Raw genomic sequence first — 22,364 nt, forward strand, 5'->3', positions numbered from 1 at the left:
ATTTCTTATTGTAAACCTTTATTACACTTGTAAAACACAACTATAGCATATATATTCTGAAAGTACAGGTTGTCCTGAAAAAAAGAAACATAAAACTTGATTGTGGGATGCAGGGAGAGCTGTTAACAGCAATAATAAAACATTTATGCCAGGCGAGTGAACTGTCCAAAAAATGTCCTTGGACCCCAGAGGGTTAAACACTGATTTTCACCTGTTTGACAGTTGATGTGTTAAAGCAGAGCAGTGGACTCCTTTCAGAGCCATACGTGTGTGTTTTTGATTCACAGTGGGGCATGTAATTGGTCTAGAAATCAAAGCAGGATTACTGAGCTAATCTGCTAATTGCCTTGTTATCAGTGCTGAATTGTAAGGCTTCCCACACTGTTGTGCCCTCTTATATCCAAAATCCCAGCTGAGCTGTTGTTCTTATTGGCGTACTGTATGTCTATGAGTTAAATCCTCTGTGATTTCTGCTTTTTTGAGCCACGTGGTTGGTTTCTGCATTGGGCCATCTTACTGTACCTACTCTAGGCTCATGCAATAAAGTAACAATCTGTTCCATTGTAGATTCGGTGTGAAATTTAACTGTGGGGAGGATAACTGATTTAGACTCTTATAGACACATGCAGATCAACCGTGTGCATGAAGGGTGTCCGAGTTTCCAAATTTATACAATAACTTGTTAAACAACTTGTGGTTTCTTAAGATGAAGTGCCAGTTATCATCTTACCCATTTTTCTGTCTGCTAAATCCTAACCTTTCAGTACTTAATTTAATATTTTGTAACCTGCCTTTACTGATTTTTAAATTGTCAATATGAAAATCAAAATCTTACGGCTTCTAATATTTTCTCATCACAGAAGAAGCTGTAGGTTCAGTCATTTTCCGTTGCATGGTCTTTATGAGCAGAATGAGGAAGCGTTTGTTTGCACAGCGCAGTCATCTGCTCAGGCGAGGTAAGCCAGTGGTGTGGAAAACTAACGTACCCTCTGCAAAGTCATGTTTGAAGTACTGTTGTCATGTACAACCCCTGGCAAAAATTATGGAATCACTGGCATCGGAGGATGTTCATTCAGTTGTTTAATTTTGTAGAAAAAAAGCAGATCACAGACATGACACAAAACTAAAGTCATTTCAAATGGCAACTTTCTGGCTTTAAGAAACACTATAAGAAATCAGGAAAAAATTGTGGCAGTCAGTAAGGGTTACTTTTTTTAGACCAAGCAGAGGGAAAAAAAAAATATGGACTCATTCAATTCTGAGGAATAAATCATGGAATCACCCTGTAAATTTTCATCCCCAAAACTAACACCTGCATCATATCAGATCTGCTCGTTAGTCTGCATCTAAAAAGGAGTGATCACACCTTGGAGAACTGTTGCACCAAGTGGACTGACATGAATCATGGCTCCAACACGAGAGATGTCAATTGAAACAAAGGAGAGGATTATCAAACTCTTAAAAGAGCATAAATCATCACGCAATGTTGCAAAAGATGTTGATTGTTCACAGTCAGCTGTGTCTAAACCAAATACAAACAAATACTGGAAGGTTGTTAAAGGCAAACATACTGGTAGACCAAGGAAGACATCACAGCGTCAAGACAGAAAACTTAAATATGTCTCAAAAATCGAAAATACACAACAAAACAAATGAACGAATGGGAGGAAACTGGAGTCAACGTCTGTGACCGAACTGCAAGAAACCGCCTAAAGGAAGTGGGATTTATATACAGAAAAGCTAAACGAAAGCCATCATTAACACCTAAACAGAAAAAAACAAGGTTACAATGGGCTAAGGAAAAGCAATCGTGGACTGTGGATGACTGGATGAAAGTCATATTCAGTGATGAATCTCGAATCTGCATTGGGCAAGGTGATGATGCTGGAACTTTTGTTTGTGCCGTTCCAATTATAAAGATGACTGCCTGAAGAGAACATGTAAATTTCCACAGTCATTGATATGGGGCTGCATGTCAGGTAAAGGCACTGGGGAGATGGCTGTCATTACATCATCAATAAATGCACAAGTTTACGTTGATATTTTGGCCACTTTTCTTATCCCATCAATTGAAAGGATGTTTGGGGATGATAAAATCATTTTTCAAGATGATAATGCATCTTGCCATAGAGCAAAAACTGTGAAAACATTCCTTGCAAAAAGACACATAGGGTCAATGTCATGGCCTGCAAATAGTCCGGATCTTAATCCAATTGAAAATCTTTGGTGGAAGTTGAAGAAAATGGTGCATGACAAGGCTCCAACCTGCAAAGCTGATCTGGCAACAGCAATCAGAGAAAGTTGGAGCCAGATTGATGAAGAGTACTGTTTGTCACTCATTAAGTCCATGCCTCAGAGACTGCAAACTGTTATAAAAGCCAGAGGTGGTGCAACAGAATACTAGTTATGTGTTGGAGCGTTCTTTTGTTTTTCATGATTCCATAATTTTTTCCTCAGAATTGAGTGATTCCATATTTTTTTCCCTCTGCTTGGTCTAAAAAGGTAACCCTTACTGACTGCCACAATTTTTTTTCCTGATTTCTTATAGTGTTTCTTAAAGCCAGAAAGTTGCTATTTGAAATGACTTTAGTTTTGTGTCATGTCTGTGATCTGCTTTTTTTCTACAAAATTAAACAACTGAATGAACATCCTCCAAGGCCGGTGATTCCATAATTTTTGCCAGGGGTTGTATTATTTGCTCCAACAGGCCTCAGTGTGTCTACCTTTAGCTCTCAGGGACAAATGGTTAAAAGCCGCTGTTGTGTAACGCGTAGCATGGATCCACACAATCCTGACCATTGAAAGAACAATGTGGTCTTTATTCCTTTCCCCCAGCCAGAACACAACTGTGAAGAATGCCTGTGAATTGGGCCAGCGGGAAGAAACACACTGAACTTTAACGAACACTCCTTCATAATCACTCAAGCACAAAACACGACCCCCCCCCCCAAAACCAAAACCTCACCCGGAGATTTTACATTGCACCAGTAATAGTGCAACAAACTCAACAAACGTTTGTGAAATCTGACTAGTCACACATCTCCATTATGCAAAATACTTGTAATACCAAAGACTAAGTTCCAACATCTCAAGTTATCAAATTCATTCACAATGTCGAATCATGTCAAATAATGCAAAGACTTAAAATGAGTCAAGTTGCCATTAAATTAAAATGCTGCAGAATGATGTCTTTTATTCATTTGCACATCTGTGTTGGCATCTTTTCATGAGCGTGAGAGTTTTTCCAGATATATTTTCCATTATAGTATGCTTCTGTGGTGGAAATACACTATAAAGGTGATAACAGCCACGCCTTTGAGGCTCCGAGTGATTTCGAGAGTTGTTAACGTTGCCCCTACCTTTGTTTGCTGGTGATGATTCTAGTTGTGCTTCTGTGTCGACAGTCATGGAGTCCACCTGGTGTCTTTGTTAGCTTGATTAGCCACTGCTACTTACATCTGACTACTTCTTCAGAGATACAGCTGGCCATATACATTTTAGTTTCTAATAATAAAATTACCACCCCATCACGTCAGCCTTGATGATTATCATTGTTGCTGACCATCAGTTGACATTGGAGGTAGTGCCACATTTATATATATTAAAAAAAGGGAATTGGATGATTTGAAAAAAGAAAAAAAAAATGGTTGAATCGTGTGTGGGTGAGAGGCCTCACCCTAAAGCAGATGTTAAAGAATTCAGGTGAGGGAGCACAGTGACCTTTTTTGGACAGTCATGGACTCCCACCCCCATATGCAGCATTATCTCAAAACATTCTGACTTGTCCTCATGGGGATTTTGGAGATTTGTGACGAGTACCTGATGCAAAATATCTTTTCATTTAGTTGGTTATCCACTAATATTATCAGAAAAGAGAGACTTTTCATGTTTAGAACTATTGTAAATATTCAAAAAGTGTAATTAAAACAAGCCAAGCCCTTTTATTTCTCCCCCTGTCTAACTTCCTTTGTGAAGTGTGATTGTAACCCCTGGTTCTGGTAAACGTGTGAATTGTGTTGCTGCCTTTAGGGCTACATTGTAATTAAGATTTATACAGAGAAACACTGTCTTGTACTACAGCACAAGGTCAGAATTCTTCTTCACAGCAGGTTATGTAGGTACAGGCTGCAGGGAATATTACATTTATTTTCGAAGGCTGCCTGAAAGCGGGCCACTCTGCACACTACGCTGATGATATTGCATGTTTCACAGACAGAGCACTGAGTATGTGTGATGGCGCGTTTGGCTGAACACAATACAGTTGCAGAATTTTGAACATGCTTGAAATTGAACAGAAGCAGTGTGCTTGTGTATTCCTTGTTTTGCACCACTGTTCAACTCAGAGTGAAGTTTTATCACACCTGTGGTGAGAACCTCAGGGTTGATAAGATCCTAACTGCAAGTGGAACTCTCCTGCAGAAAATCAAAATTAAAATAACCTGATACATCTTCTTCCAGTAATATCTGAACGGGCACCATACAGCAGAAAACTTTGAAGCTCAAGTTCAGATCCACCTGCAACTTTTTTCTCCTCTGATCTCCAGGTCCCTGACATACAACAAATGTGCCCCGCACAATACAGAGCGCCATCTTCATATGTATTCAAATTGGTGGAGTCAAACTTGATCCACTTTTCATCACGCTTGCTGAGTACATGTTGGCTGACCTGAGAATTTCTGTTTAGTAATTTGTTTTGGCAAAGATCAAGGTCATTTGGGTCAAACATCAAAATTTAGGTTTATCTGTCTGTTGGCCTACTCCTCCAAGGTCATTTGGCCGATTTCCACCAATCTTGATATGTGGATCGTCAACCCCAGAATTGCCCTGAAAGACTTCGTTCTGGGAAAGGTTGAGGTCTTTGGGTCAAAGGTAAAAATAATCTTTTGCACCCCAGTGTCCACCAAACTTTGTACATACGTGTCATTACGTTATGCTCAAGCAACATCCACTTTGCCAAGGGTCAATCAAATTAAAGTTTTCAGCCTAATTTGCATCAAACGTGGCACACCGTGAGTGGATTGCCCAATAAGGTCAACTTTGCTAAAGGTCAGTCATGGTGGTCAAGCTCATGTGTGCTTGTATGTTTGTTGGCCTACTCCTCCCAGGTCCTGTTGATGATTTCTACCGAACCTGATACACTAGTGACAGATGGCCCTAATATTACCATTTAAAAAATAAATAAACAAACAAAACTATTTATTTTGGAAATGGTCAAGGCCAAGGAATTTGATTTTCAGCATGAATTGCCCTGGCAAGGCCAGTTATGAAGGAGAAGGTCATGGTTACTGGGGTCAAATGTCAGATTGCCATAGCTGTTTCTGACTTTATGCCCACAGTTACTATTACCTTTTACAAAAATGACAATGAGCTGGCACGAATTCACTGAATTGTAGAAAAAACACCAAACACTGACACATGAACAGTAAACTGTTTAAAGGGATCTGTACCTGTGTTGCACCTGCTTAACTTATAGTAGCGTAAACTCAAAGCAGTCAACCCATAAGGTACAGGCAGATTTATTCTTTACTAAGAGTGTAATCTCTAATAATGTGTAGCTGTCACTTACATTCTGGATAAAAAGGTGCAGCCAATAAAATGGTGCATGTTCTTTACTATTTATATTTTGATGGATGTTTAAGAAATTAATTTTCATACCGCATTTGTATAATCAATAATACAAGAATGGAATTATGGTTGTTTAAGGCATTGTGTGATTCTGACATTTATCTGCTGACTAAGGCCCCTATGAGTGAACTGTTCATGAATACCTAGGAGCTATTTTTCTGTCAGTGGATTCATATCTCTGTAGTATAATTGGGGCAGAATGTACTATATTTGTGCCCATTAGTGTCCATACTGCCTTACTGAAGCTTTTTAACTGCATGACAGGACCTAAACGAAAGGCCAACTGAGCAAGCAAGATTGTGAACAAAATGTCTTGAGTATTCTTCTTGGTTTCATGGATATGGTTAAATAAATCCATGAAGAACTCATTAAGGCTGAATGTCTACACTACTCCCAACATAAGTGTATGGCGTTTAAGGACAATCTGTGTAATAAAAGGACTTTATTTATTGGATAAAAGCCTGTGGAAAAGTAATTATGGGTAATATTAGCACTTTTCAGAAAACAGTTTTTTAACTTCACATGCTAAACGTTAGCTGTAGTTAACATATAAGCTAATATGCAACCCTGTCATTCCTGTTTTATATTATCCATCAATCCATTTTCTATACCCGCTTACTCCAGTTAAGAGTCACGGGCGGGTGGAGCCTAACCCATCATAGGGCATGAGATGGGGTATGCCCCGGATGGGACACCATTCTGTCGCAGGACCACATATAGACAAACACATTCACCCACACCTATGGACAATTTAATGTGTCCAATTCACCTAACCTGCATGTCTTTGGATGTGGGAGGAATTACCCTGTTTTGTCAAACTAATAGTCCTTTTCACATTTGCTGTGTTTGAATACCAATTTCTACGTTTTTGTTTGTTTCAGGGAAGCAACTTTTTGTGAAATGTTGACGTTGCAGTGTTAGCTTCCCTAGTTTCAGATTCACAGTTTGATGGTAAATTCTTGTTCCTGCCTTCAGCTAAAAATGCTTTTCAGAAGTTTGACATCAGCAGCAGGTTTCTAAAGCTTTTGTTCACTGCAGCTAATTGAAGTTGCTAGCTGATCGACAGGCTTCTGTCTGAAATTAAATTTGACATTCTGTCGCTGTGCCTGCATGTGTTGTCTGACTGAATGCCAATCCACAAAATAACATCGCGATCAGCAGTGATGCAGAAGTAAGCGAGTGCAGAGCGAGGTTGCCGAGTTGTATTATGCTGCCGCAGACTGTTTAAGAATTTGCATTGAATAATCAACTGTGATATAACATGGTACTCCATTATATAATATATTTGCTGTGTATCTTTGTTTATGTATGTACATACATATCACAATATGTTTATGTTCTGTGCCTCAACTGTGCTGCCTGCATACTTGCCCCTTCAGGAAGAATTAGATTTACTTTTCCCACCAACCCCCACCCCCGATTTAAATTTTGGTCAGAGATCTTGTAAAAACAACAACAACAAAAAACAAACAAACAAAAAGGCTTCTTATTTTTGAATGACAATAATGATTTTTTCTCTCTCTCTCTGCCCTACAGTATGTATACTTCAGTGTTGTTTCAGGTTGTCTGTATTTAAACCTGTGTATAGTATATTGTTCATTTGCAGAAATATGTTATCAAAAGCACTGCATGTTTGTGGCGATGGCATGAAAAGTCTCTGGCAGTAGCAGATACTTTTGATCCCGATATCGATCCTGGTAAAAATGCAGATGCGAATTTCTTCAATATTGAAAACAAGTCCTTTTAAAAAATAAGTTCTCATGAAATACCACACATTATTTTCTAATATTGGCTGATTTATCCTGTTGATATGGTCCAGTACACTGTCTGGATGTCATTGTTTCAGAGTACGGCACTATGTAGATTTTTCTTTGGGTGTTCTTTATGTATGTGCTTGTCTGTTCTTAAAGTTACAGTGTGTAGGATTGAGGGCTCTCAAACTTGTATTGGTGTTACAGCAGAAGATGGCAGCCTGCCTGAGGGGGTGCACTCCAATGTAGATTTGAAATGCGCACTCCACGAATCACAGTGATTCATTGTTGCAGATAATTCTAAATTAATGAACAGATGGTTATGAATGTTCCATTTTTGCTAATAAACACACCTAAAACCTGCACACTGTAGCTTTAAAGATTGATTATGGTTTAAGAATGATTTTGAATTGATTTCACTATCTTGTGAAATGTGACAAAGATTCCTCTTTATAGCAGTCATCCTTCTTTGGTAGCCCAGAGTGCAGCCTGCAAAATGTTGATTACATCAGAATTGAGAAAGGAGGCGTTGACTTGTATAACGTTTTCAGGGTTTTATTTTGTAACTTTGCGTTTGCTCCGAGTTGCCGTTTTGTGCAAGTTTTTATCCACAAAGCAACGTGACATTTTGTTGCATCTACTCTGTTGATTTGATAGGTAACAAAATTCACCCAGCATTGTAGATGCTTGCAGGTGCAAGTTCAGGTTGGTAGGTCATTCTCCATCAGCAGTGTAAGCGGACATAACCGTCCCAGCAAGAAGCTGCATGCAGATATACGAGACAAAGTACACCAGAACCTCCCGAGTAACATGGAAATAATTGTCAATTGTCTGTTGATAACAGCGATGGCAGGCATTGGGGGGGTCACCTCCCACTCAGTGTCAAGAAACGCCAAGATGCAGAGTTTGAATCACAGTGATGGAACCACAACACAATCTACTCCTACGCAGGGTTTGATTCAGCTCCTGATGCTGCAGCCCTGTCACACGCTCCACCCTGCCTTTTCTGTAATTACATTCTCTTATCAGGGAGCCCACACTGATATTGGAGAGGAAAGTTGTCAAGAGAAAAGGAACAGTGTCCCGGGCGATGTCCTGTGAGTGCACGTGCTCGGGTTAAGAGGGCGCCTTTCTCCAAATAAAAGGAGTGTTATTCATTGTTTTCCTGCAGAGGAGGATGGGAAGATGAAGAGGAATCTGTCTGAAGGTGAAAAGGCCTTATCCTAATATGTGCCTCAAGCCTCAGAGTGTTTTTGTTACAACTTTACAGCATAAGTAGGAATTTGTTTAAACCATGTAAATCAAAATCCTCATTTGTAACTATTCAAGTTACAGTGAGCACTTTGTTGCTTTGAGGTCTAATGAGATTTGTGACTGGCCGTGGTGTTCTTGCATGTTGTCGACAAAGTCTGATAAAGTTATTCTGTCTGGAATGTGATGCATTATTCGTTATTATTCGTTATTATTCGTATGCGTTATTCAGATTTAACAGTTCAGGAGGGAAAACGTCATTCAGTGATTTGTAATCCAAACAACTTTAATAACATGAGCTAGTCTTTTTTTTTTTTTTTTTTTTTGTATTCAAAAATACTATGGTGCAACTTTTCAAGTTCAACTTCTCTCTTATAGTGCAGTTACTCTGAAGGGTCTCATGGGCCTCTCACACAGAAGGCATGTGGTATTATGTGAAGTGTTTGTAGTGTACATTGGCCTGTTGGGTGGGGAGTGCTACAAACGTATCCAAATGCTGCACACACACATCCCATGTGAGAGGGGCTTAAAGGGGAGAACCCACCTACCATGATCGGCAATATGACAGTAATTAGGATATACTTCACCACATACAGTAGTGTTCAGAATAATAGTAGTGCTATGTAACTAAAAAGATGAATCCAGGTTTTGAGTATATTTCTTATTGTTACATGGGAAACAAGGTACCAGTAGATTCAGTAGATTCTCACAAATCCAACACGACCAAGTATTCATGATATGCACACTCTTAAGGCTATAAAATTGGGCTATTAGTAAAAAAAAAAAAAAAGTAGAAAAGGGGGTGTTCACAATAATAGTGTGGCATTCAGTCAGTGAGTTTATCAGTTTTGTGGAACAAACAGGTGTGAATCAGGTGTCCCCTATTTAAGGATGAAGCCAGCACCTGTTGAACATGCTTTTCTCTTTGAAAGCCTGAGGAAAATGGGACGTTCAAGACATTGTTCAGAAGAACAGCGTAGTTTGATTAAAAAGTTGATTGGAGAGGGGAAAACTTATATGCAGGTGCAAAAAATTATAGGCTGTTCATCTACAATGATCTCCAGTGCTTTAAAATGGACAAAAAAAAAAAAAAAGACGCGTGGAAGAAAATGGCAAACAACCATCAAAATGGATAGAAAAATAACCAGAATGGAAAAGGCTCACCCATTGATCAGCTCCAGGATGATCAAAGACAGTCTGGAGTTACCTGTAAGTGCTGTGACAGTTAGAAGACGCCTGTGTGAAGCTAATTTATTTGCAAGAATCCCCCACAAAGTCCCTCTGTTAAATAAAAGACATGCAGAAGAGGTTACAATTTGCCAAAGAACACATCAACTGGCCTAAAGAGAAATGGAGGAATATTCTGTGGACTGATGAGAGTAAAATTGTTTTTGTTTTTTTTTTGGGTCCAAGGGACAGACAGTTTGGGGCAGACAGTTTGTGAGACGACCCCCAAACTCTGAATTCAAGCCACAGTTCACAGTGAAGACAGTGAAGCATGGCGGTGCAAGCATCATGATATGGGCATGTTTCTCCTACTATGGTGTTGGGCCTATATATCGCATACCAGGTATCATGGATCAGTTTGGATATGTCAAAATACTTGAAGAGGTCATGTTGCCTTATGCTGAAGAGGACATGCCCTTGAAATGGGTGTTTCAACAAGACAGTGACCCCAAGCACACTAGTAAATGAGCAAAATCTTGGTTCCAAATCAATAAAATGAATGCCTCGCAGATGTGAAGAAATCATGAAAAACTGTGGTTATACAACTATACAATTAGTGATTCACAGGATTGCTAAAAAAGCAGTTTGAACATAATAGTTTTGAGTTTGTAGCATCAACAGCAGATGCTACTATTATTGTGAACACCCCCCTTTCTACTTTTTTTTTACTAGTAGCCCAATTTCATAGCCTTAAGAGTGTGCATATCATGAATGCTTGGTCTTGTTGGATTTATGAAAATCTACTGAATCTACGGGTACCTTGTTTCTCATGTAACAATAAGAAATATACTCAAAACCTGGATTAATCTTTTTAGTCACATAGAATAGAATAGAAAGCCTTTATTGTCATTATACACAGCAAACACAGTCTGCATAGTACAATGAGATTAGGGGGGCTGCTCCTCAAAAAGTGCACGCAGTGCAATACCAGACAATATAACATGAATAAACAACAATATCACATAAGGAAACACGTGAAGTCCTTTGCTGAAATGTAAAATTGTGTAACATGTGGACAGTGTAAACAGTGTAGCAATTGAGAGAGTGCGAAAGGAAATGTAAAACTGTAGACAGCTATAGGCGATGTAAACAATGGAACAACTGAAAAATGTGCAAAAGTCCTGTGCTACAAATGAGATAGATATGGTGCGACTCAGTACCTAATATAGTCCGTTTTTAGTGCAGATTATTGTTCAACATGGTGATGGTTTTGGGGAAGAAATTGTCTCTGAGTCTATTTGTCCTGGCTTGTATGGACCTGTAGCGCCTGCCAGAGGGCAACAGGTTGAAGAGGTGAAAGCTGGGGTGTGTATTGTCCTTGAGAATGTTCTTGGCCCTACCAAGACAACGGGAGGTGTAGATGGTGGAAATGGGGGGCAGAGGACAGCCAATGATTTTTTGGGCAGTGTTTGCTACCCTCTGCAGTCTCTTCCTGTCAGCCTCAGTGCAGCTGGAGAGCCACACTGACACTGCGTAGGTCAGCAGGCTCTCTATAGTGGAGCGATAGAAGGTCACCAGCAGGGGTGTGCTTAATTGCTCTTTCCTAAGCACCCTCAAGAAGTGTAGTCGCTGCTGGGCCTTCTTGACCAGTGCTGCGGTGTTGACTAACCAGGAGAGGTCAGCAGAGATGTGAACCCCTAGGAACTTGAAGGACTCCACTCGCTCCACGCATTCGCCATTGATGTAGCACTACTATTATTCTGAACACTACTGTAAAACAACACACTGGGTGTTGAGAACCCTGCAGGTGCCAGGCATTTAGTTTGTTTTCCAGACACAGACGACATACCCCCTGCTTCGTGTTCCACCGTGGCTATGTACGGACTTTTCCAACACATTTTTGCTACTTAAAAAAAAAAAAAACCCAAAACAATAATTATAATAATCGGAGGACAGATGGACGAGTCTTGGTGTGTCAGTTGGTTTTGGACAGCGATCCTGTGGTGGTCACATCATTTCAGCGTGGTCATAAACCTATTTCAGCATGAAGTTCATGGTGGAACAGTGTATTTTCATTATCATGGAGATGTGGAGATCTTGCTCACGCTTATTCAATCACTTCTGCCTCCTCTTAATGTAAAAAAGAGTTATTTCATTGATGGTATGAAGCAGACTTCATTTGTGGCTTACAATGTTGTACTTGATACCATCTTGATCAAAATATGATGCCACCAATAAACTAAAATGAATGTATAACAGCATAAGGCAAAGTCCTAAATAAAGACATAAATTTGCTGGAAAAACATAAACAACATAACTCGCCGACTGTACAGGGTGACAGACAGCCTGGTGCTGTTTTAAGATTTTATATTTGTTTTATATGTTTCATTTTTAGTGTACAGCATTTTGTTGTGAATAAAGAATTACAAACAAACTGACCCAATCCCTGAGGCAGAAACAAGGTCTTACTGATAATTATGCACTTTCCATGTTTATTTGAACTTAAATTGGCCTTTCTTGCCGTGACTTGCCATACTTACTTTTCACCATGGGCGTGCATCTCAATTAGGTGCACCAATGGAATTTTTAGTTTTCAAAAGTCCTAATGCCATGTAAAATTATGCATAATTCAAAATAAAATACATAAACCAAAATTATGGCAGTAAAAGATTGTGAGGAGGAAGGATAAAATGGACAGGCGACTCCGGTGCTGAAGTTTGGAAAACGCTTCTAGAGCTGTGATGCGAGCGTCATAACAAACATATATTTTACAATGAACTAATTAATTTTTAGTCTGCATTCAGACCCATACTCTTTTGTACACAAACTTTGGCTCCCCTCTGCATTTCAAAAATAGGCATTTCAAAAACACTGTGGGCAGTGTTCTTGAAATGCATAATTTTCCAGCTTCGGTACCAGACGTAAACAGTGAAAAGCTCCTTTTACACAGAAACGTATATTCACACTATGAATGTAGACTGAGCTGTGGATGCACGCTGCCCGTATGGTGCAAAATATTTCACTGCACCTCCCCATATAAAGCCAGTCTTGCATGAATAAATTATGCAGGGATTTGTCAATCAATCATACTGCATGTTTGACAAGCCCACCCATTATATATACAAAATGGGTATGTTCAGAAGTTCCTGGAAACAGAGTCTTCAACAGTTTTGCATGCACATATGTGTTTCAATGTGTTGTGTGCCTCTGTTCTTTATAAATGGTGAAAATCCCCTTTTACATAAACACTTGTTTTCACACAAGACTAATATAACCTGAGGAAATTTCTTTGGATAGTTTTACACAAGGTGACTGTCACAGACCACATTTATGTGCTGATTCAGAAAAATATTAAGGATTTGTGGACATGATTACTTCTCCTCCATCCCCACATAAAGCCTGTTTCACCTGAATAACAGACTCCAGACCTGTGACACTTAGTTGGAATAAGTAGGTATAGAAAATGAATGAATGAATAAAAAATAAAACATTATAAAATATTATACAAATTTTCCACTCTAATGGGCCACACACTGGTGACAAAAGGCATTAAATTCAGTCATCACATGGATAAAAAGCTCATATTCTATCTGGAAAGATGGCACCATGTGAATGTTACCTAACTATGCTCACTGGCAATAAAACGTTTAAAACAGTTTCTTGACTTCACTAAAACATGGCGAGAATACTGTCAGGTAAATAATATCCAACTAACGGATATTCACAGAAACATTACTTCCACAGTAGATCCTTTCAGTCCGTTGGTCCTGCACTTGGGAAGGAGCAGTCTGTGGCTGAATATTATTAATATTATGAAAAGATTGATTCAGTGCTACATGATACAATCCAGTACAATTCTTTTAGTGCAGAGATTCATTTTCTGTGATGAATTACAATAAGCCAAAAGGTTGGCATTGCTTATCTTCAAATACACATTTCATGAAAAAACCAGGGACTCTCTTCATTTTAGTACTTACTGTACTTCAGCACATTGGCACTGCCTCTGCCTTTTCTTCACCACTGGGGGCGTCATCATATCCATTAGCAGGAAGTGCAGCATAGAAGAAGCCCAAAAGAACAAGCCAGCTGTTGTTGGCATAACAAAAATAGCACAGAATAACTTTCCCTTTCTGAACTAGGAAGACGGGATTAACAAATGTTGAGTGAAGTGACGTTTAAATGGATACATTGTACCTGTTATGCCACCGACCACTATGGACGTGTGATTTCATTTTTAACTCGTACTCTTGTGGTGACCAGTCTTGTTAAAGCCACATGCTGGCCTTGGCACTTAACATCTGAACTCAGTGATTTAATGCTAAAATCAAGTCAGAGACTGGCTCGCAGTACATTTAGATTCATTCAGGGGTCTGTGTATCAATTTTGTCATCTTTTACTTTAATTCATACATCCTTAATATTTACAAATAACTTGTCCATGTGCTTTTTACCACCACAAACCAAAAATCACTGGGTAACAAAAAGTGCCAGTACACAATGACAGACAATTTTAAAAACAGTGCCCATATTTCGTCTAAGTGGTATATTATCATTTAGGGTGCATGAATAAGATGAGACATTATACCACTGGAACAGTCCCACTGTGGCAGAAAAAGAGAAACCTGATAAAAGCTTGCTGTTCCTCATCTTATTGTCGGCAGAGTGCATAACTCCACAGATTAATGTCTCCTCAGAGGTAACATCTGCGGGCCTGTCACAGCTACTCAGAGAAGTGTTTTCCATCTTATAAAAACTATTGGCTCCCCAGGGCAGCCAAACTCATAGCTTCCTTTTTTTCCCTTCCCACACAAAAGTTTAGAAATGAGAGAAGTGATGGAGGTGCCACCATACGTTCAAGGTTGAGCAAAAGAACATCACCAGGAGCAAGAGACCTGCTCAGAAACATGCATTAATGTCAGTATTTCAGGTGTTGACACACGAGGTTACATTTACTTGATCTTTTCTTGAAGATTATCCAGTGGTGGCTCCAAACTTTTTTTTTTGCATCAACATTACTGCTGAAGGTCATGATTGAATTGTATCATTATAATTTTACCGTTCAGTTATGGACATGGCTCATTTGTTAAATCTGATGCTCATCAAAGGATGACTGTTTGTTTGTTTTCCTGACATCTTGTTCTTCTTTTTTCTTTTCCACTTTCCTACTGTACCTCTCTTTGCACCGTATCTCCCATCATTCCTCGCTAACCTGCAGGTAACAGTATACTACACTCTGCTGCAGACAGTGTGACAAATGCAGTACAGAAAGCCAGCCAGGCTCTTAATGAGCGCGGTGAGCGATTAGGGCGGGCTGAGGACCGGACTGCAGAAATGATGAACAGTGCTGAGCAGTTTGCTGTCACAGCACACAAGGTGAGGCATTATGTTAGCAGGCTACATTACGATGCATTAAGTCATAATAATAAAAAAAGCATTGTATTATAGTGTTGACCTGTGAGTGAATACTCATTAGTTGCAGGGGGGGGTATTTTCACACCATGCAGACATATCACAGGAGTCATGCACAGCAAGACAGTTTTGACTTATGGTTAAAATTTTAAACAAACTAATTCCGGACAAGTTACTGAAATTAATGTCACCTCTGTCGTTTTACAAAGTGAAAATATCAGCGATATGTTTTAGTTTTAAAGTAATGCACTAATTTTGAAGGTTTTAGCATTATACAGGCACACATGACGAAAGGTATTATGGGAAAATTAGTTTCCTGTCATCAGTGGTTGGTCACTATGTTAAATAAATAAAAACACCACACTGTAACATGTGTTGCTTTTTACAAATAAATCTGTATTTGTGTCTCTTTTTTCATTTATATATAAAAAAAGGCAATTTGAAAACTGGAAAATTCTGTTTGTGATTCAGCATTTTTACCGAATGTGTGGCAGTGAACACTGCCATCCAGTAGATGGCAGTGCTCATGGCAGTGTGAATACCAGTGGCAGTGTGAAGTTTCCCATGATGCTCTTCAGCATGTGTGTCGGTAAAACGCTCAAACCTTCAAAATTAGTGCATTACTTTAAAACTAAAACATGTAGCTGATATTTTCACTTTATAAAATGACGGGTGACGTTAATTTCAATAACTTGTGCAGAATTAGTTTGTTTTAAAAATTAACCATAAGTCAAAACTGTCCTGCTGTGCGTGACTCCTGTGATATGTCTGCAAATCTGTATGGCTGCGAAAATAAATGTTTTGTTGCTGCCCTTCCTTTCTCTCTGGTCACAGGTCTCTTTTGCTGAGAGAAGGCTGAGCTGAGACAGAAGCATGGGCTTGTTGTTGTGTCAGTAGCTGCCAGTGTACTAGAGTCAACACTAAGTCATCGGTTTAGCTTTTAGCTGTAGCTCCCACAAATTTTTTTTAGGGGTTTATCGGATTCGCTTTTTAAAAGTTACTTTTCAGTTAGCGGATTAACGGTTATCAAAGCTAACTTTTGGTTAGCTGTGCCCACCACTGTATGTATGTATATAACAAAAAAAATCAGTTTAAACATGCTTCACCCAGTATAATCTACCTTGTATCACATCACATAATTATCTTATCTTTGCTTTATTGGTTGTTTTTGCCGTTTTCATTTGAATTGATATAAGGACCATACTAGTTGTCAAAACCTACAAAATTCACACAGAAATTTGAACTTACATTTTATTTCTCCTTGGAATGATTCTGGTCAAGGACTTCACCTTCCATTTGCAGGTGCCTGAATGTGTATAAGTGTACATTTGATCACAGTGTCCTAAATTATGTCCAGGTGTGGTAACACGAAGGCAGTGCAGGCTGTTGCTTGGAGTCACCTTGACTTTTTCTCTTTTTTTTTTATACTTCTGCAACACACTTTCTGTGCCTCATATGGTGATCCCAGCTGATTTAACTTGCTGCTGGGTTTTAAACAACCCACTTTTTTTCTGAGTGCTGTGCTACTGCCCCCATCTGGCTGACCTCTAGATTTTAGTGTGTGTGTGTGTGTGTTTTTCCCATCATCATACACTCAACAAAAATATAAACGCAACACTTTTGGTTTTGCTCCCATTTTGTATGAGATGTACTCAAAGATCTAAATCTTTTTCCACATACACAATATCACCATTTCTCTCAAATATTGTTCACAAACCAGTCTAAATCTGTGATAGTGAGCACTTCTCCTTTGCTGAGATAATCCATCCCACCTCACAGGTGTGCCATACCAAGATGCTGATTAGACACCATGATTAGTGCACAGGTGTGCCTTAGACTGCCCACAATAAAAGGCCACTCTGAAAGGTGCAGTTTTATCACACAGCACAATGCCACAGATGTCGCACGATTTGAGGGAGTGTGCAGTTGGCATGCTGACAGCAGGAATGTCACCAGAGCTGTTGCTCGTGTATTGAATGTTCATGTCTCTACCATAAGCCGTCTCCAAAGTCGTTTCAGAGAATTGGCAGTACATCAACCAGCCTCACAACCGCAGACCACGTGTAACCACACCAGCCCAGGACCTCCACATCCAGCATGTTCACCTCCAAGATCGTCTGAGACCAGCCACTCGGACAGCTGCTGAAACAATCGGTTTGCATAACCAAAGAATTTCTGCACAAACTGTCAGAAACTGTCTCAAGGGAAGCTCATCTGCATGCTCGTCGTCCTCATCGGGTCTCGACCTGACTCCAGTTCGTCGTCGTAAACCGACTTGAGTGGGCAAATGCTCACATTCGCTGGCGTTTGGCACGTTGGAGAGGTGTTCTCTTCACGGATGATGCGAAGAGAGATGTGTTGCACTGCATGAGGCAAATGGTGGTCACACCTGATACTGACTGGTATCCCCCCAATAAACAAAACTGCACCTTTCAGAGTGGCCTTTTATTGTGGCAGTCTAAGGCACACCTGTGCACTAATCATGGTTGTCTAATCAGCATCTGATATGGCACACCTGTGAGGTGGGATGGATATCTCAGCAAAGGAGAAGTGCTCACTATCACAGATTTAGACTGGTTTGTGAACAATATTTGAGGGAAATGGTGATATTGTGTATGTGGAAAAAGTTTTAGATCTTTGAGTTCAATCTCATACAAAATGGGAGCAAAACCAAAAGTGTTGCGTTTATATTTTGTTGAGTATATGTCCCACACCCTGTGGCGTTGAATTAGATTAGTGGCCCTGGTCATTTCTCTGATCAGCCTCCAGGCCAACCCATTAAACCCTTGTTAATGAGATAAATTAATTTGCAGAGTGCCTCGTTGCTGCCTGAATAAAAATACCAGGACCTCTGGCTGCCTTCCATCTCTGGTGTAATAAATTCTCCCTAACAGCTAGTTCTCCTGTGTGGCACAGAACTGATGTTGTCGAACCTCTACTGTAATTGTTAATGCACATGCTACTGTTTTTGTGTCTTGTATGTTCCAGCTAATAAGTTAAAGTTGCATTGACATGTCTGACTTGATGTTTCTCACTGTATTATTATTGTTACCTGTAACCCCCAAACCCCAATTTTTCTACAGCTGGCCATGAAGCACAAGTGTTAGACCACTGCCAAACCAACTGGACTGGGGGGAGCACCAATCACCAGTCATACAGGAGAGGGTGTCCAGATTTTATTAGTTTTAAGTAATATGATTAATTTTTTTCCACAAATATACATTTTAACATTTGAAGGTTTTGGATTATTCTGTTGCGCTGCATCTGTTTCCTACTGCTGGGGACAACAAGAAAATGCAAAGAAAAGACATAAACACTGCTTCAGACTGTCAGCTGTTCATCCTTGTATCACAACGCGAAAGAGTGTTAAATTTTCTGCGGCACTAATGTGAGTGTACTCATATCGATGCATCATCATCAGGATCCACTTCAAGACGAGTAACAGATCTTCTGAGAGTTATTGTTTTGGAGTAATAATTAAAAGGCTAAGGTTAACTGTGGTCAGTAATATGAATTTCAACACCTAAATTAATTTTATACATATGGGTGTGTAAATATTTTGACAGTGGTCCAATTTTTTTCAAGTTTGCATCTATACAAATAAGAAGGGTTCTGAAATGTCACAATCAAGATGTGCTTGTACAGAATATCATCTTTAATTCAAGGGATTTAAGAAAAAAATTGCATGATCTATTAAGGATTTGCAACCATTTATGCAGGGTCTCCATTTTTAGAGGTCAAAAGTAACAAAAACATAAGTCTTATAAACGCATATAAACATTATTAACACTTGAATGAAAATCTTCTGCAGCCAATAACTGCCTGATGTGTGGAACTCATGAACATCACCAAATCCTGAGTTTGCTCCTTTGACAAGCTTTGCTGGGCCCTTTACTGCAGCCTCCGTCAGTTGCTTGTTTCTTCCTGTGTTCAGTTCTGTCTTCAGAAAGTAAAAATTGACTATTTGGTTGAGGTCAAGTGACTGGCTTCGTCAATGTGGAATTTTGTTTCTTTACCCTGAGAAGCTCTTGGGTTGCTTTGGCTATGTGTTTGGCGTCATTGTCCTTCTCCATTGTGAAGTGTCATATGGTCAGTTTGGCTTACACTTAAGAATACATCATGTTACTTCCATCAGCAGCAGTGAATATCACCAGTGACCCAATTCTACTGGAAGACATACGTATAAGCCCATGATTCAAAACTACCTACACCATACTTGATAGGTAATGTCTTCTCTATGCTCTTCTTTCCCAGTCATTCCTGTTCAAGCTTATCTTGGTTTCATCTCTACAGAGAATCTGGTTTACAAACTGGAACTCTGAGTACTAATCTGACCCGTTCCGTCCTTTCAGCCAGATTCATCATCACAGCCTGCTGAAAACTGTTATCCACATAAGACGCCCTTGTTTTGGAAGACGATGTGTGGAAATACTTGAATTACTTATTGTAGAATTGCTTGTGAATGAACGCAGGGTGGAGGTCTTTTTGCAGAAGTTCCTCTGTGTTTATTTTTCCTCTTTGGTTTTGTGGTTTTGTTGTCGATGCTCACAGACTGGAGCCCAACAGGATGAGTAGGCTGCTCCAGGTGCATTTCTAAGCCTGAGCTGGAAGATGCTGCCGCTTGTCCAACCATCCAACAAGAAAAAATAACTTACTTTAAAAAGCTGAAAGGCTTTTCTGCCATTATTGTATCAGTGTCACAATACATACCCCTTTATTTACGCCAGCGTTTGCCACAGTCATTCTTCGTCTCTTCAGCTTTCTGCTAGCAATGAAAATAAATTGCATTAAGGACCCACCAAGACCAAAAAAATAAGAGTGTTAAATGAACCTGCTGTTAATAACAACAACATATTGTCTATTATGAGTGGGAGATAATGGTACGCTCAGTACGAAAATTTGGGGCTATGACATCATTTCAGTAAACTTCCCTATTGTTTGTCCACATGAAAACACAAAAGCTGTTTTGTTTTTTGTTGTTTTGTTTTTTGTTTTTTTTCAGAAATATCTACTCTGGGACCCAAAAAGCAGCATTTTGGCCTCTGAAACCATTGGGTCCTTGTGGACGAAATGCTGATACGATACAAACCTCTGCAGATACACTTAAACCCATCTCCATGTGAATGGGCCCTGTGAGTTCCCATGAACATCTCCTCGTTGTCAGTTCAGTTCTTGAAAGTAACTCCAGACTTTTTGTCTATGTAATTTGCTCTTGCATGAAAAGTAAACGGCCACACCTGGTCATAAAACTGCTTGTTTGTCAACTGTCTAATCACTTATGGCTTAAAATGGCTGTAATTCCTAAGTGGTTAATGCAAGAAAAGTTAGCTAAACCCCTTAAATTAAAGCTGAAAGTCTATACTACAAGCACATCTTAATTGTAGTAGTGCACAGAGGCAAAATTACAAAAATGGTCATTGTCCAAATACACATGGACCTACTTTAACACTGGGAACAGCAAAACGAGTCCAATCTTATGCTGCAAGATCATAAGATTCAGGAGGACTGCATGTGACTGAAATGGAAAAACAAAACAAAACCAAAAAAAACAACACAAAGATACAGATCTTTGCCGGGAAATAGTTCTAGCTGCATGTCTGTGTTCTCAGTCCCATCTAGTGTTGAGGTTTCAAATTGCAACCAAAACAATAACTTCTCCCTTCCCATACCAAGTGTGTGTTCACGTTCCTGCTTGTGGTCTTACAACCATGATGAAACACACACTACAGTTCTGACTGAGACTAGGAAATATTGAGGTTAGCAAGCCAGCCAGTTGTCAGTGAGTAGTTTACATAGAGATTTAGCGATGTGTGCAAAGCTAAAGTTATTGAATGATAATGCTCACAGATTGTGAACCATATGCCACTAATCAGAATCCAGTATCTGTTAGAAACCACACAATAAAATGGGATGGAGATGTTGTTAGTGACACAAACCTAATTGGCCCCACTGTACAGGGAAAGGCACATGTACGTGTATCTTACGTAAAAATGAATGTTCCCATGTGAGCCAACCTGCTTCCTTCTTGAGAACACAGTGGAGCTTACCACAGTATTAGAGTTGTAGCACGTTGTGCTCATGCATCAATGCTGAGCTCCTGGATGTACGACATACTGCTTGGGCAGTTTTGGCACTAGATAAACAGCAGACCCCCACCAAACAGTAATATCATTAACATTCCTTACACTGACAGCCTGCAGGATGCACGTTAGCATCTTAAGACATGATAATCCACAGCTCGTAGGCTCGTTCACTGACATGCTGCCTTGACAGTAGTGTTTGACAGTCCTCATGTCCACATGACAGTCCACATGACAGTTTCTCATGGTGGCAGTCGGCAAAAGGTCTGTAGTGATCACATCTGTAATATATTTCAGGGAGTTTTTAAAACGGAAAACCCACTGTAACAAAATAGTTTCCCATTACATCAAACTGATCGTTGTTTGGATTTAACCTCCTCGTTGTCGCCTTCCTCTAGCAGAATGCTAAACCTTAACAAAATTCACTAGTTCTGCCTTTTTTGTAGTTGTTTGTGATATTTCTTTCCTTCATATATATGGAAATGTCTTTGTCTGTTTCTGTGCCATAAATGTTTGTATATATATATCATGACAAATTATATTACAAGCCTGACTTTTGTGCAGGTGGCTAATGTTGAAACCGCCTCACATCATTGTTGTGCATCTGGGTATCTCTGGGTTAGTGCATACACACAACGTGCTATAACCTGTGATCAGGTTTAATAACAGGTTATTGGATGGGACGCAATCTGAAACCTAACCATTAGATGGCGTCAAACTCTATTATGCTGCTTTAAAGCAGAAACAATAGAACAAAGCTTATCTTGCACTTGGTTTCTGTGTGAGAGGTGCAAGAAGCTTTTTCCTTTTTTAACATGCAATTTTTGTGTTACACAGCTCATTATGCAAAAATAAAGTAGGATGTGTTTGATAAGGTTACATCAGTAAAATATCTACTGGCTGATTGAACAGGAATGAATGGTTAAAACAAAGTTGCGCTGCTTAATTGAAGGGATACTGCATGCAGGACCTGACATTGATTTTGTGTGTGTGTGTGTGTGTGTGTATATGTGTGTATATATATGTATATGTGTGTGTGTATATATATATATATATATATATATATATATATATATATATAT

General features: G+C 39.4%; 1 protein-coding gene across 2 annotated transcripts in view; it reads left to right on the plus strand.

Annotated features, from left to right (window-relative positions):
- stxbp6 (syntaxin binding protein 6 (amisyn)) overlaps positions 1–20,738 on the plus strand; it is an 89,096-nt gene extending 68,358 nt beyond the window's left edge. The window contains exons 4-6 of one of the 2 annotated variants that reach the window (XM_034195515.1): positions 861–956; positions 15,009–15,166; positions 18,286–20,738. In XM_034195515.1, the coding sequence (XP_034051406.1) occupies positions 861–956; positions 15,009–15,166; positions 18,286–18,309 (278 nt within the window). In that variant the 3' untranslated portion in view covers positions 18,310–20,738. The remainder of the gene's footprint in view (positions 1–860; positions 957–15,008; positions 15,167–18,285) is intronic. The other variant, XM_034195516.1, reaches the window with a different exon arrangement.
- The last annotated feature ends 1,626 nt before the right edge of the window (positions 20,739–22,364 follow it).

Source organism: Thalassophryne amazonica, chromosome 19 (genome assembly GCF_902500255.1).
Source record: "Thalassophryne amazonica chromosome 19, fThaAma1.1, whole genome shotgun sequence".
NCBI lineage: Eukaryota > Metazoa > Chordata > Actinopteri > Batrachoidiformes > Batrachoididae > Thalassophryne > Thalassophryne amazonica.